The sequence below is a fragment of the Platalea leucorodia genome (assembly GCF_965183815.1).
Source record: "Platalea leucorodia genome assembly, chromosome: Z".
Taxonomy (NCBI): domain Eukaryota; kingdom Metazoa; phylum Chordata; class Aves; order Pelecaniformes; family Threskiornithidae; genus Platalea; species Platalea leucorodia.
The window spans coordinates 23,176,758-23,189,003 of NC_138858.1; the positions used below are offsets into that span (position 1 = coordinate 23,176,758).

Consider the following 12,246-nt stretch of genomic DNA (forward strand, 5'->3'; position numbering starts at 1 on the left):
GTCTTGGCTATTCAGAGGAAACTGACTTTGAGATTTCCATAGTTTTCCTATTGTAAGAATCGAGAAACTCTGGTAATGATTGCTCACTCAGTCTTGTGTTCTTAGAGGCTTTTAAATTACAATTTATAATTTCAAATTTAATAAAATACATGGAAAACACTTGCATGCATCCTTTATGTATTTCTGCTCTATATGTTAAGTATTTTTCTCTTAATTAAACTAAGCCCCCTTTGTTTTTGTTTACTTTTGTTTCAGAGATACCCAGTGGTGATGTCAACTTATCTGGGGATCATGGGTAGAGTTCTACTACAAAATGCGAGTTTTTTTTCATTACTTTTGAGCCAGATGGCATGTGAATTGGGTCAGGAGGTAAGGATTTTTGTCTTGGTATTTCAGTTGGATTGCATGTGGAAGTCTTGCATTCTTTTGACCTGAAAGAACTTTCCCCCCTGTTTTCCATGCTTGTTCCTCCCCAGTCCACCTTGGAAAGGGACCCTTTCCCCTCCTTTGGTCCTTCCCCTGAACATCCTGAAACAAGTTTTATGTGTTCCCACAATTACCTTAAAACATCTCATTAAAAGCTTTATACAATCTCCAAATTCTCTTCCCACTGCATCCCACAATAAGCTGTATAAACTCCTTTAGTTTGCACAGTATTGCAGGGTGAGAGTTTCTTTCCTTGTGCCGTCTTGATGGGTCTTTCGCCAGGGATAACGATCCAATCATCCTCTGCTGAGTTTCTAGGATTATCGGGTTCAGTGTGCTCCAGTTTCACCAATGAGATTACTGAGGTTCTTTTGCTACAAGTGTTCTACTATATCTTAAAGTGAAATTTAGTAATTTTCTTATCCTTAGGTATAACACAGTTTTCGAACAGGTAAAGACAAGTCTTTTTTTTTATTTGTCACCAGTGGAGGTAAACCAGAGAGTAAGTTCATCTGATTTATATGTATTAGACTGTTATAGGAAAACTGTTTTAGTAATTGACTGTTCAGAATCAGTGCTCCGTCTATGAATTAAATGCATTTCTAATTTCTCGGTTACTATTAATGGTGAGGGGGGCTAAGGGTCTGCAAGCACTGTCATAGAAAATTTAGAAAATACCTGTTGCTTGCTACTTCTGTCAGGTATACGTGTGGTGTCTTTCTCAGATTGAATAATATATTCAGTTGGTAGAAAAATTAAAATAAATTATTTTCTAAATATGCTGAAGTACTCATAAATGAAAAGGAATGTTCTGTTTCCCGTTGCAGTTGGACCAAATTCTTGGTAACATGATTGAAATGTGGGTTGATCGGATGGATAACATCACTCAGCCAGAAAGAAGAAAACTTTCTGCTTTGGCATTGCTTTCACTTCTGCCATCATTGAGTAGGTAAGCAAACGTACAATGCCTGAAATAAGAATGCTTTGAAGGCCCTTAAGATGGCTTTTAAGGTATTTCACAGTTCTGCAGATAAATATTCCAATATAAGTAGTTTTATTGCCTCTTTTTTTCCCAAGAGAAACTTAAAAAGGTAGAATTTTCATGCTACCTTATATTAACTTTTTATTTGGCTTCATAGCAAAATAGTAACCTTTCTTATATTTCATGGAAAATGTCATTTAGTAAAAGTGAGGAAACGGCACAGCATATTTTATGGTCCATTCTCATATTAATATTGAACTAGCGGTTTCTCTTATCTGTGATTAAGTAGTTGCTTTAGTTGGCTTCTTAGCATTTTAGTGTCCCTTCCAGGGAACAATGTTTGTTCAGTTTGCTTTCCTGTTGTGGGTAGATCTGAACTTTCATCCTGGTTTTCCCCTTTATGACGTTAAATGGAAGAGTTGCTGTGAAAGGCTGTGAAACTGTTTTTGCACCGTAGATTTCTACAGCAAGCAGCTTTTACTCTTATCCTTTCTTTAGCCATCGTCATTGCTGAATATACGTACAAAGTAAGAGTTTTTAACTAAAATGCTGATTAGTGTTACACTGACTTCTAAATTGTCACTACTAGAATTCATGTATAACACATGTTTAGGTGAGAGTTCAGTCCATACTTACCTGCAGATTATTCTTGTCTGAAAGTCGGGAAGACAAGACTGCATGAGTTTACATTTAGTCTGCTGGATTTCCTGAAAAGTCTTAAGTATTCTCTAATGGGAATTTAGATGTTGCTCACAAATCTTAAAGCTATCTTAGTATCTGTAAAGCTGTAGAATATGTGGTCACTACCTAAAAAAATCAGGGAAATCTTACATTTAAAACTTAGAGGCTTGATTACTTTTAATGTGCACAGAAGCTTTCCTTTTTTGTCCCAGATTATCAGGACAAACATCTAGCCAAAGGTGAACCAAGCAGCTGCTTTATTAGAAAGGTTTTGGTTTTTTTCAGTAATTGTAACGATATTATATAACTTACAAGTTTACTCCAAATTTTCTTAGAGAGGTGTTGTCAGCTGCTCCAAACTTTCTGCTGTAAAGAGCCACTTATTTGTGGCAGTCCTTAACATAATAAAACCTTCTGCAAATGGCAGTTTTATTTTTCAGATACTCAAATCATTTAAGAAAGCCGCTTCTCAAATAAAAAGCCTCTCTTTAGTGGACATGTTTATGTCAAAGTTACAAAAATTTTACTGCACTAGATGGACTACCAGGGCCAAACATACCTTCAGACAGAACATGTGAAGATTTCTCAGCTGCAGAGACGGAACAAAATTCTGTCTCCCAAGGATGGCCATGAGAGGGGTTTGCTGGGGAAGGCCGAGCTGACGGTGAGGCTCTACCCTCAGCTTGCTCCTGTGCGATGGTCAGGCATGGTACCAGTAGCGAGCTCAGATTCTCAAGATTCTGCTATAGGGAAAACAGATGTCTGCACTGTGTCTAGCACTTCCTTGGGATTTTGCTGGTTTTGCCAGTTTCTTCCTCTAGCCTATAGCTGGAGCTGTCCCAAGAGCATCAGGTTATTTTAGAGAGGAAAGGGAGGAAATAGACTGGGGGAAAAATGAAGATAACATGTATTCTCGGTTCTTCCCTCACAGTTGCTTTATGGATAAAATGTTGGGGAAAATATTAAGGAGTGACCTTTTTTTATTCTCCCTCTAAACTCTATAGTATTACTTCATTGCTTTTAGGTACTTTTCTAGTTAGTAGTTGTGTTCATAACTATACATATGTGGACTTGGGACTTTCTGCAGGAAGCTAAAGCTTCTGTTGTTATTCATGTAAAACCACCATGGCAAAAATAATTTCCTATTTCCAATATAGTGCCTTTGACAGCACCATGAGTGAAGGATTTTAGAGCAGATAAGATGGGAATCTCTGCAGAGCAGTTGTAGTTCATAGTGGTTCTCGGGCCAATTAGAAGGACTAAGAAGGCTATAAAGGGACAGTTTTTTAGCCAACAAAGCTTTCTTGGCTAGGCGATATCATCCAGAGACACATGCAATGACATATCTTTAGTACCAACAGTACCATTGCATTTTATCATGTATGCATATAGTCCTTCGATCCAGCATCCTGTTTATCTTCCTACACACAGCTGCACATTGTGCTACTCCTCAGAAGTCCATATTAAAAAAGGAACAATAACTGCTTCTTTCCTGATTAGTGTGTTGCAGCACCTTTTCACTTAGCAGTAATTTCCTGGTATTACTTAAGGGTTCTGTGTAAATTAAATACTACCTAATTATCTGCATTTGCTGAGCCTGGCCATTGAATGTTAGTTTTTGTGTCTGTCTGATATATGCATTAATATTATTTTCCATATTTTGTACTCTTGCTCCCTGTTTGCCACTTGTATCTATCCACATGCATTTTCATTTATTTATTAAAAGCTTTTGTTACTTCATAAAATAAAGACCTTTAAACTGATGTGCATAACAGTAGGGTCCAGTAACAAGATTTAGACAGTAAGGATACACTTATGAAGTAACGGTGTCTCCATGTTCAGCACGAGGGAAGTATGCATAGACACACAATAGCTAGAACAGTGAGGGTTTTTTGAAAAACACAGAAGGACTTGAAAGGTTGGTGGAGGAGAATCATATCTGAGCTAGGGTGTGAGACATGAGAGGTGACAGCAACCTACATGAGTACATTCACATATGTCATAATTTCCTGGTCTAGTTCAGTCATATTCCAGTTTGCCTACAATCGTAATGGCTTGCTTGTGAACCTACAGCTTCAAGAGTACTCTTCTAGTACAGTACAGTAGATGTATTTGGGTTTTACTAGATATGCCCTTGGTCCCCAAAATAGTGCCTAGTGAACATGGTCAGGAGCAGCAGTCTAAGTTTTCTTTAGGCCATTGCGGAAAGCATGTGGGCCCCCACCGCTGTCTCACGTGCTACATTTTCATATACGCATCTTCAGCATTCTTTGTATTTCATGAGACCAAAGTGGCTAAAATTGTACCTCTTCCCATTCTTGTACGTATATACATCTGGAAATAATCTTCCTCAGCTTGCTTACTGTGCTTTTGTCACTTTGCACAATGTCAGCATTACAGTATTTTGCAATGTCCTTATTTGGGCATATTGAAAGCTTATAATGATTTAGTTAGCAAAGCAGTTTTCTCTTTACTCCTCCAGCTATTATCTGTGTGTCTTGGTAGAACAGAAACAATGCTGAAAGATGCTTAAGAGTGATACGAGTATTTTAGTCTCTAATAGGAAATGTAAACAGAATTTGGAAAGATATTGTGTCAATAATTAGCTGAGCTTGGTGTAGTACCTAACTGTAAACACGGGTAGCATTTGACACCATGTTGAAAGCTAAGCACCCCCATTTTGCTGTTAAGTGTTACTAATGCTGTGCCTATCATTCCTGAATGGGAGGTTGCCAAGTTTGCATTTACTCAAAGTCAGTGCTTTCCAAAACAGTCCACTAATTTTGGTGCTTGAGGACAGGTTCATTCTTCGTGGACCTACCAGTGTAGAGCGGTACCACTCCAAAGTAGAGGAGACTCTACTGAGCTTGAAATACAAAACATTTAAATTGATCTTTTGTTTTTCCTTTTTAATTTGTGGTACACGAGTAGTATTTCCAGATGTCAGTGTTGATTTTTCCCCTTTGAGTCAAACGTGTTTTTCGGGAAAATCTATTGTGAGGAAAAGGTTAAGAGCCTAAGACGTTATCCAGGTTGCTCTGCTCATTTCTAATCGTTACGTAAATGAATGTCTGCTGTTTCTCACTGTGTATCAAATCTGATATGTCAGCTAGTATGAGTTCTGCCAATTAGATAATTGGCATTCTGTGAGTATAAGTACTTAGAGTATGCAATTATAAATCTTTATTAGGCTATTGCAGAAGTTTTTACTCTGTCATTTGTTAAAATTACTTTGTTAGAAATTTAATTTTTCTCTCAAGAAGTTGTCTATATGTAATGTTAGGAAATGGCAAGAAAGTGCCTAATAAAATGTCATGTTCTCCTTCAGGGTAGTTATGTCCTCATTTATAAAGTCAGAATTTGCTACATAACTAACTTGTACATCCTCCTTTCTCTATAGGGATGATACTCCGAAGCCATTTCCCTATCTTCCCCCCGCCTTTTTTTTTTTTTAATTCCTTTAGTCAAAGGTGTGCTCGCCCAGGCATCTAATAGACTACTAGTATTGAAAGGACCTCTTTAAATTATGAATTTGCAGTTGTCATCCATGTTTGGCCTTGGATTTGTTTAGTTTGCCTGCAGGTAACAGTGCAGTTTTAACGATATGAGTGAAAAATGTGGCTTTGGTCTTGGACTGAGTATCAGAGTCTGCATCATTCAGAGTGTTAACATACAGTACTACAACTTCCTTAATTGTATGTCACATCATAGCATGGGCAAGGGGGTGCACTCTTTAAACTTTCCGTGTTCACAATCTCCATTAATTTTTTTCTCCTACACCTAATTGTTCATATGGACTGGTCAGGAACAAATTATCATTTCCCCTAGGACCCGTAAGGCTTGTTTACAAGGGAAAATGTGACAAGTGATGGCAAGGGATTATGTCACTAAATGCAGCTGAACTGCTGCAGAAATCAAACTGCAGTCATAAGGGATTGATTGCTCCTGATATTTTGCTTTTGTTTGTGGCCTATATAAAGAATTTCAGAAGTCTTTTCCTAAAACTCTTCTAAATATAATCTACCGTAAAATTGAATCTCTTATATAATTAAAAGACAGCAAAAAATGATAATGGACTAAATAGCTTTCTTCAAACTTTTTATATTTGTCCTTTGTAATGTGCACTTTACATGTTTGCAAATTTGTTAGTGAATAAGCAGTGACTAAAGTATAGCATATTATTAAAAATGTGTAAAAATCACAAAATTGTAACAAACTTTAAAAAAAAAAAAGAATACAGATTTGTACCTGGTTTTCCACATGTGTTTGTTCTGAGCTGTTTTGGTACACCTACTTATCTCTCTGCCCTGTACTCTGTGAAATTTGAGACTCACTGAGAGTAGCTGAGGTTTTTTGGTGTCTTTTCTTAACAGTGACAGACTATTATGATAAAGATACCAAAAAGGGGTAACAACAGAACCCATGGCACAACAAGAACTTCTGCAAATAAGTATTGTCTTAAAAATTAACATCTCATATTTGAACAGTTTAATGAGAAAGTGAGGGTTTAAAACAAAATATCAGATTTCAATATTAAGGAAATGCCTAGTGTAAAGAATGTTTGTATTTTTAGGGAAGCAATAGCTATTGTATTTTGTGTGTGGGTATTCTCTGTAGCAGTTTTCAGGAAATGCACTAGTTGCTTGTATTTTCTCTTTTTCTCACATTTTTAGAAGCTGTCAGTTGCTAATGCCAAGTGCATACCCGTCCTGTCTCCTAAGGTAGCAGGCAGTGTGCTGCTGAAAGCTGTACAATTGGATTTAGTTTTGAATCAATTTCTAGAAGGTGAATTAGTTATTCTGGTTGAAATTTGGGAAATTACTTTGCTTTGAATTCTTTAAACCTTTTGGTTTGAATTGCATACATATTGAGTACATTTTATATTGCTTTTGTAGTTTGAAGAGTTTACTAAATATTGCAGTGAATAGTAAAGGCTGAAGCTATAAATATAGTTATGCTTAGCATATCACATCTGTGGATTTCGTTGATGGCCAACCTTTTCATGTTATTGTTTTGTTCACAGACTTACTGCTCACTCCATAGAAGACTATTTTTTGTCAGTTTGCCTGACAAATGCAGTTCATTGATGCAATAATTCTTTATTACTAGGTGAGAAATTTCTCTAACAATTTCTCAAAGTGAGCTTTTAGTTTCATAAGAGCTTTCCGTCATATTATTTTACTAGAGTCTAAAGCCAAATAAGATTTATAGAATGGAAACTTATTTTCTTATCCTCAATGGGAAAAATAATTATATATTTTTCACTTCTTACTGTTTCTCAGCATGTTGCAAAACCTGCTTGATAATTTAATCAAAAATAATGAATGCCAAGGTTAAAAAGGAAAATAAGTTACAAAGCTTCATAATTTTGCAATAGATTTTGTGATGTATGTTTACATATACAAATGTTTAGTACTGTGGGTTTATTAAACAGGAATGTTTTTGCTGGGTTATTAATTTGGTATTACAATTTTTGTGCCTGTGCCTCCCCTTTGTAACTATCACTTGCTATAATGAGAGTGGAATAGCACTCTGAAACGGAGAAATTTTCAGTAACTGAAGCAGCAAATCAATATTTTTATTTAGGCAGGAATATGAAATACTAGGAAGTATCTGTAATATTTGAGACAATCAGAAATTTTGAGATAATCTGGATGATAATGAGAAAAATAAAAAAGGGTTTTGAGGTCTGATAAGTTAACATTAATAAGGTGTCCGCAGCAGGTGTTACTGGATGTAAGTAGGTGAAATGAGATTAAATGTTGATGTATATGCTACCCAAGCAGTAGATTAGTAGCTGAATTACTTTGACTGGTCATATGTGGAGAATGATGTGGGCAAAAGGTGATAGCTATTTGAAAACAAACCAAGAAAGTTGTATCATAGCCCACCTGTGGAGAATAAAAGCAGAAGGAAGGAAGACCTGCAAGAGGAGGTACTTGCTAAGTACACAGTGGGAGGGCAACAGACAGTTTCACTCTTATTCAAAAGAATAATTGCAGTGCTAAAAGTTGGTTTTCCTCTGTTTTGTGAGTGTTGACATAATTTTGTAGTGATTATGAGAATGAAATCCGTCTTTTAAAATTGGCTTTAATAGATTTTAAAGATGGGTAACTTTAGAACCTGTTTCTGAACTTGTTGCATGTTTTTCTGCTACACATAAATTGGAGTTGGGTGACTGTTTTATGCTAGCTAATATTCATAACCTGAATTATATTGGCTTTAATCTAACATGGATCAGTGAGAAAATAAGAGGTGGTTTGGAAAGGCTGCACTGGGTGCAGCGCTTTTACGTTCTTTCAATTACTTTGACCTGTCATTTTATGCACAATTTAACAAATTGCTGTTGCTCAGACTTCATGCTTGTATTGACAAGGAGTCGTTGTTGAGCTAGATTTTAATATGTTAAAAAGCAATGACATTGGTAACTTTATCAATGGTAGCATATTAAGATAAAATTCACTTCAGGATTCAAAAATAATTTTATCTGTTGCCGTGTGAAGCTGTATTCTGATACAGACCTGGTATTTCTATCACTGGAGAACAAAATTTGCAGTGAATAAAATGTACCACTATTGGAGCTGCCTAAGCTTGTTTAAAAGAAATGTTTGCAGTTTTCCCGTTTAAGTGTTTTCCTTAGTTTTCAACCGGTAATGAATTTTATTCATTGAAGTACAACCCAGTTTGAGAAATACTGTTACACGTCTCTCAGCCTTTTTTTATGTGTGGCATGTTACTTTGCGCCTCGTTCTTAACAGATATTGCTTTCAGATACTTTAATAGTGTGTACTATTAATGAAGCAATACCTGGAAATTACAATTTGATCGGATCTGCAGGCCTCCAGGTGCCGTATTTACAAAATGCAAGACACGACTCCCTCCAGATTTCCTAGTGCAAATTGAAAGAAGCCCTGACTTGGATTAAGATTTTTTTCTTCCTCATGTTGTACATGGGATCTGAGAATCAGAAAGGTCAGCAATGCACTCAGAGCCACAGTGGCAGCTAGGGTTTGAGCAAAACTTTAATGAATATTGATAAGATACCTTTAGTACAAGACCACAGAGACATTCAGACAAGACCACAGAGACATTCAGCCACTTACTGGGCACCAGCTTTCATTTATCTGGCCACTACTCTATTGGTTTCTCTAAATTTCCATGCTATCTGATATCCCATAGAGCTTAAGCAATTTCTTCAGTCTTTCTAAATATGTTAATTCTGGCATTTTGCAAAAAGGGAGATGTATTAACATTTGTCTTTTAAAACTTTTTTTTAGATTGGGACTTGCTTCTTTTAGCCCTATGGGGTGGTTTCACACAGCACGTCTTAGAAGAAATAATTTTTAATAATTTCTTTACCCAAGTAAAGATCAGCATAAATAAATAGTGAAGCTTAGGTAGGAGGTAATTTCCTGTTTGAAGTAATTTTTTGTTTTCGGTCAATCTCTGTTTTTCCCCTCCCCTGACTCTATTTGATCTGATAATATTTTTCAATTACTCCTGCTGTTTTCTCTGCCCTGTCTGGGATACTTCCCTGCTCATCCTGGGAACTGTTCAAAACTATGCAGTGTTTTCCTTTTAAGGAAATGACATGCCATTTTATTTTACTTTCCTTTATATCAACAATTATTTTAAATACCATGAAAAATCAGAATGTGAAAATAAATGGTTAAATTTAAAGAACAATTAGTTTTCCTATTGGTTTAATGGTCTCAGAAAAAAAGAACCAAATGCAGTTCAAATTCTGCGTTGTAACTGATACAGGCTTTGTCTAAAGTGGCTCATGGACTAATTTTACTGGTCCTGCTGATTTCTTACTTTAGACTAGATATTGTAAGAGGTATTGACTCTGATAGAATTGAAGGTTGTTAATTTTTGTTGGTTTTCTTGCTTTCTTTTGTTTTTAAAACATTGCTCTCTATCCCAACTCAATTTTGGCCAGCTTAAGTTGAAAAATGGAAGGAGTATTTCTCTTGATATTGAATGTTTTATAGTTTTCAAACATAAACAACCAGTTATATATGGTCAAAAACATTTTTTGAAAACTTCAGAAATATAAGTTTCTTTTGGCAGAATTTGGAAGAAAGCCTCTTTAAAAGCGTATCCTTGTCTATTTGCTTCCTTTGCTCATACGCTACATGCATTTCAGCTTGGATTATTATAGACAAAGATATTTGGGTGATATTTTGCCTGTTATGTGAACTCGTGCTTCCTGTGTGAGATCATCGTGGCTGAAGTGACTTGATCCTTCTGCTGTTGTGTCTCTTGCTTGGCTATGGCTGCTGATGGGCTTTGTCATCTTCGTTTTGCTGAGTGGAAGGTCTTGTTACAGTATAAATCATGATTGTATAGTTACATTGCTGTTTGCAGGCTTAATCTCTAATTTACTATCTCATTTTGTGGTTTCCCCTTTCCCCCTTTGATTATGTGACTGGACTTTGCAGGTATTTAGTTCCTGTGATGGATAAACGAGGATGTAATCTCCGGTACTTAAGCAAGGGGGATATTTATAGCACACACATTTGTACTGAGTGTTTAACTGCACAAGGGACACTGCAGGAAACGAAAGCTGTGGACCAAAGGTGTGGCTGTCAGAATATACATAGTCTTCTGTGGATAAATTTGCCTTACAGTGAGACATAACAAAGTGCCTGGATCACATCTGAAATACAACAAATACGCAGCAGTTTAGTACCACATCATGAGGTTCTGGCTTCCCTGGGATTGCTGGCAGGGTGTGTCTTGCCGGACTGCAGGAGGCACCAGGGCTCTGCCCTCCAGACCTCGTCTTCTCCCTCCGCTGGGCCACTGGAGGGTGTGTGTCTTTTGTGTGTGGTGGCAGCAGTTTGTCTCTGCAGACAGAGAGAGAACAGCATAAGTGTTGCTATTGATTTAATAAAACATTTCAGAATTCAGCTGAAAGATAGAGGATTTACAGATAATGCAATAGTGCTGTTACAAATAGGTATGCTTTATTCTAAAAGTTATACCTAACTTAGATAAAACTCTTTTGAGCTCTCCTAGTTAAAAACAGTAGTTTAAAAAAAAAAAAAAGCAACAGTTACAAACTTAGATAGTTCTTGGTTTTCTAGAAACAAATCATTGAGATTTCCTTTCCAACAATACTTCTGAAGCACAGATAAAATGGCTTCCTGTCCCAGGGTTTCCTGTATCCATGGCAACCTGACTTTAACCACTTCTTTCTTAATTTCCTGAGCAAACAGTTGCAAATCCTGGGGCAAAATGTGAGTGCTCTAGTACACGGCAATACTGCCTTTACAAATGAGTGTACTTGGTCAGCTTGTAACTTAGTCCAATTAACTGCAGAACGGCAAAATAACAGAGATAATGAACTTCAGATTTGGGGTAAGGAATTGTTTTTATTTATTTTGAATGTAACTCAGCTTTATAAAAGTAAAATTCAAATTATAAATGAGCTGCCAGTGAACGGAAACTTGTTTCCAGTTGGCGTTTCTACTTGAATGCTATTGAAACCTAGTCAGTCTTAACTATAAAAAATAGTTAGTAAACAGTATTTTGAATTTACTAGAAGCTGGTTTTGGCAGCTTAGTTGCTTTTATGCTGCAATCAATTAAATATTTTTTGGCTAGGTTGGCAGTACATTTGTTTCATTGTTCATTTACTTCGAAAATTTTTTCAGTGCAGTTCAAACTTATACTTAGTAAGGTTTCTTTTTAAACTGCTTATTTGATGTCAGAGGAGAATGTGTAAAATACTAATCTTGGAAGCAATGCTTGTATTGTAGAGACTGTACACACAGAATCTTTAAACTTTCGAATTAATAATATTTATAAACTTCTTTTTATCTCTACTAGCGAAGTCAGAGATGAGTGAGAAGGCCAAAGACAGGGATATGTGTGGTCTGCAAAGTTCTCCACCCTGCCCGGGAGCATTCCTGTATATCCTTAATTGTTTTCTTTTGTTGCTGCTCCAGAAGGAGGCTCTTGGCTGTCCAGCTGCTTGCCAGCTCTGCACAGGGAGACAAGTTAGCTGTCGTAATTTAGGGCTTTCAACCATCCCGCGGAACTTTCCAAAAACGACAATTCTTGTGTACCTCAGTGGGAATAATATATCGCATGTCACTCAAAATGAACTAAGAGGCCTTCAGAAGCTTGCTGCACTCTACATGGATAACT

The 12,246-nt window shown here is 36.5% G+C and overlaps 1 protein-coding gene across 7 annotated transcripts in view; it reads left to right on the forward strand.

The window, feature by feature from the left end:
- The window catches only part of IPO11 (importin 11), a 99,232-nt gene that overhangs the window by 67,218 nt on the left and 19,768 nt on the right, over positions 1-12,246 (forward strand). For 4 of the 7 annotated variants that reach the window (XM_082335418.1, XM_082335420.1, XM_082335419.1 and 1 more), the window contains 2 exons: positions 256-369; positions 1,254-1,375. In XM_082335418.1, coding sequence (XP_082191544.1) covers positions 256-369; positions 1,254-1,375 — 236 coding nt within the window. Of the gene's footprint in view, positions 1-255; positions 370-1,253; positions 1,376-7,112; positions 7,233-11,925; positions 12,040-12,246 lie in introns of those variants that run through there. The other 3 variants (XM_082335423.1, XM_082335424.1, XM_082335422.1) reach the window with 3 other exon arrangements.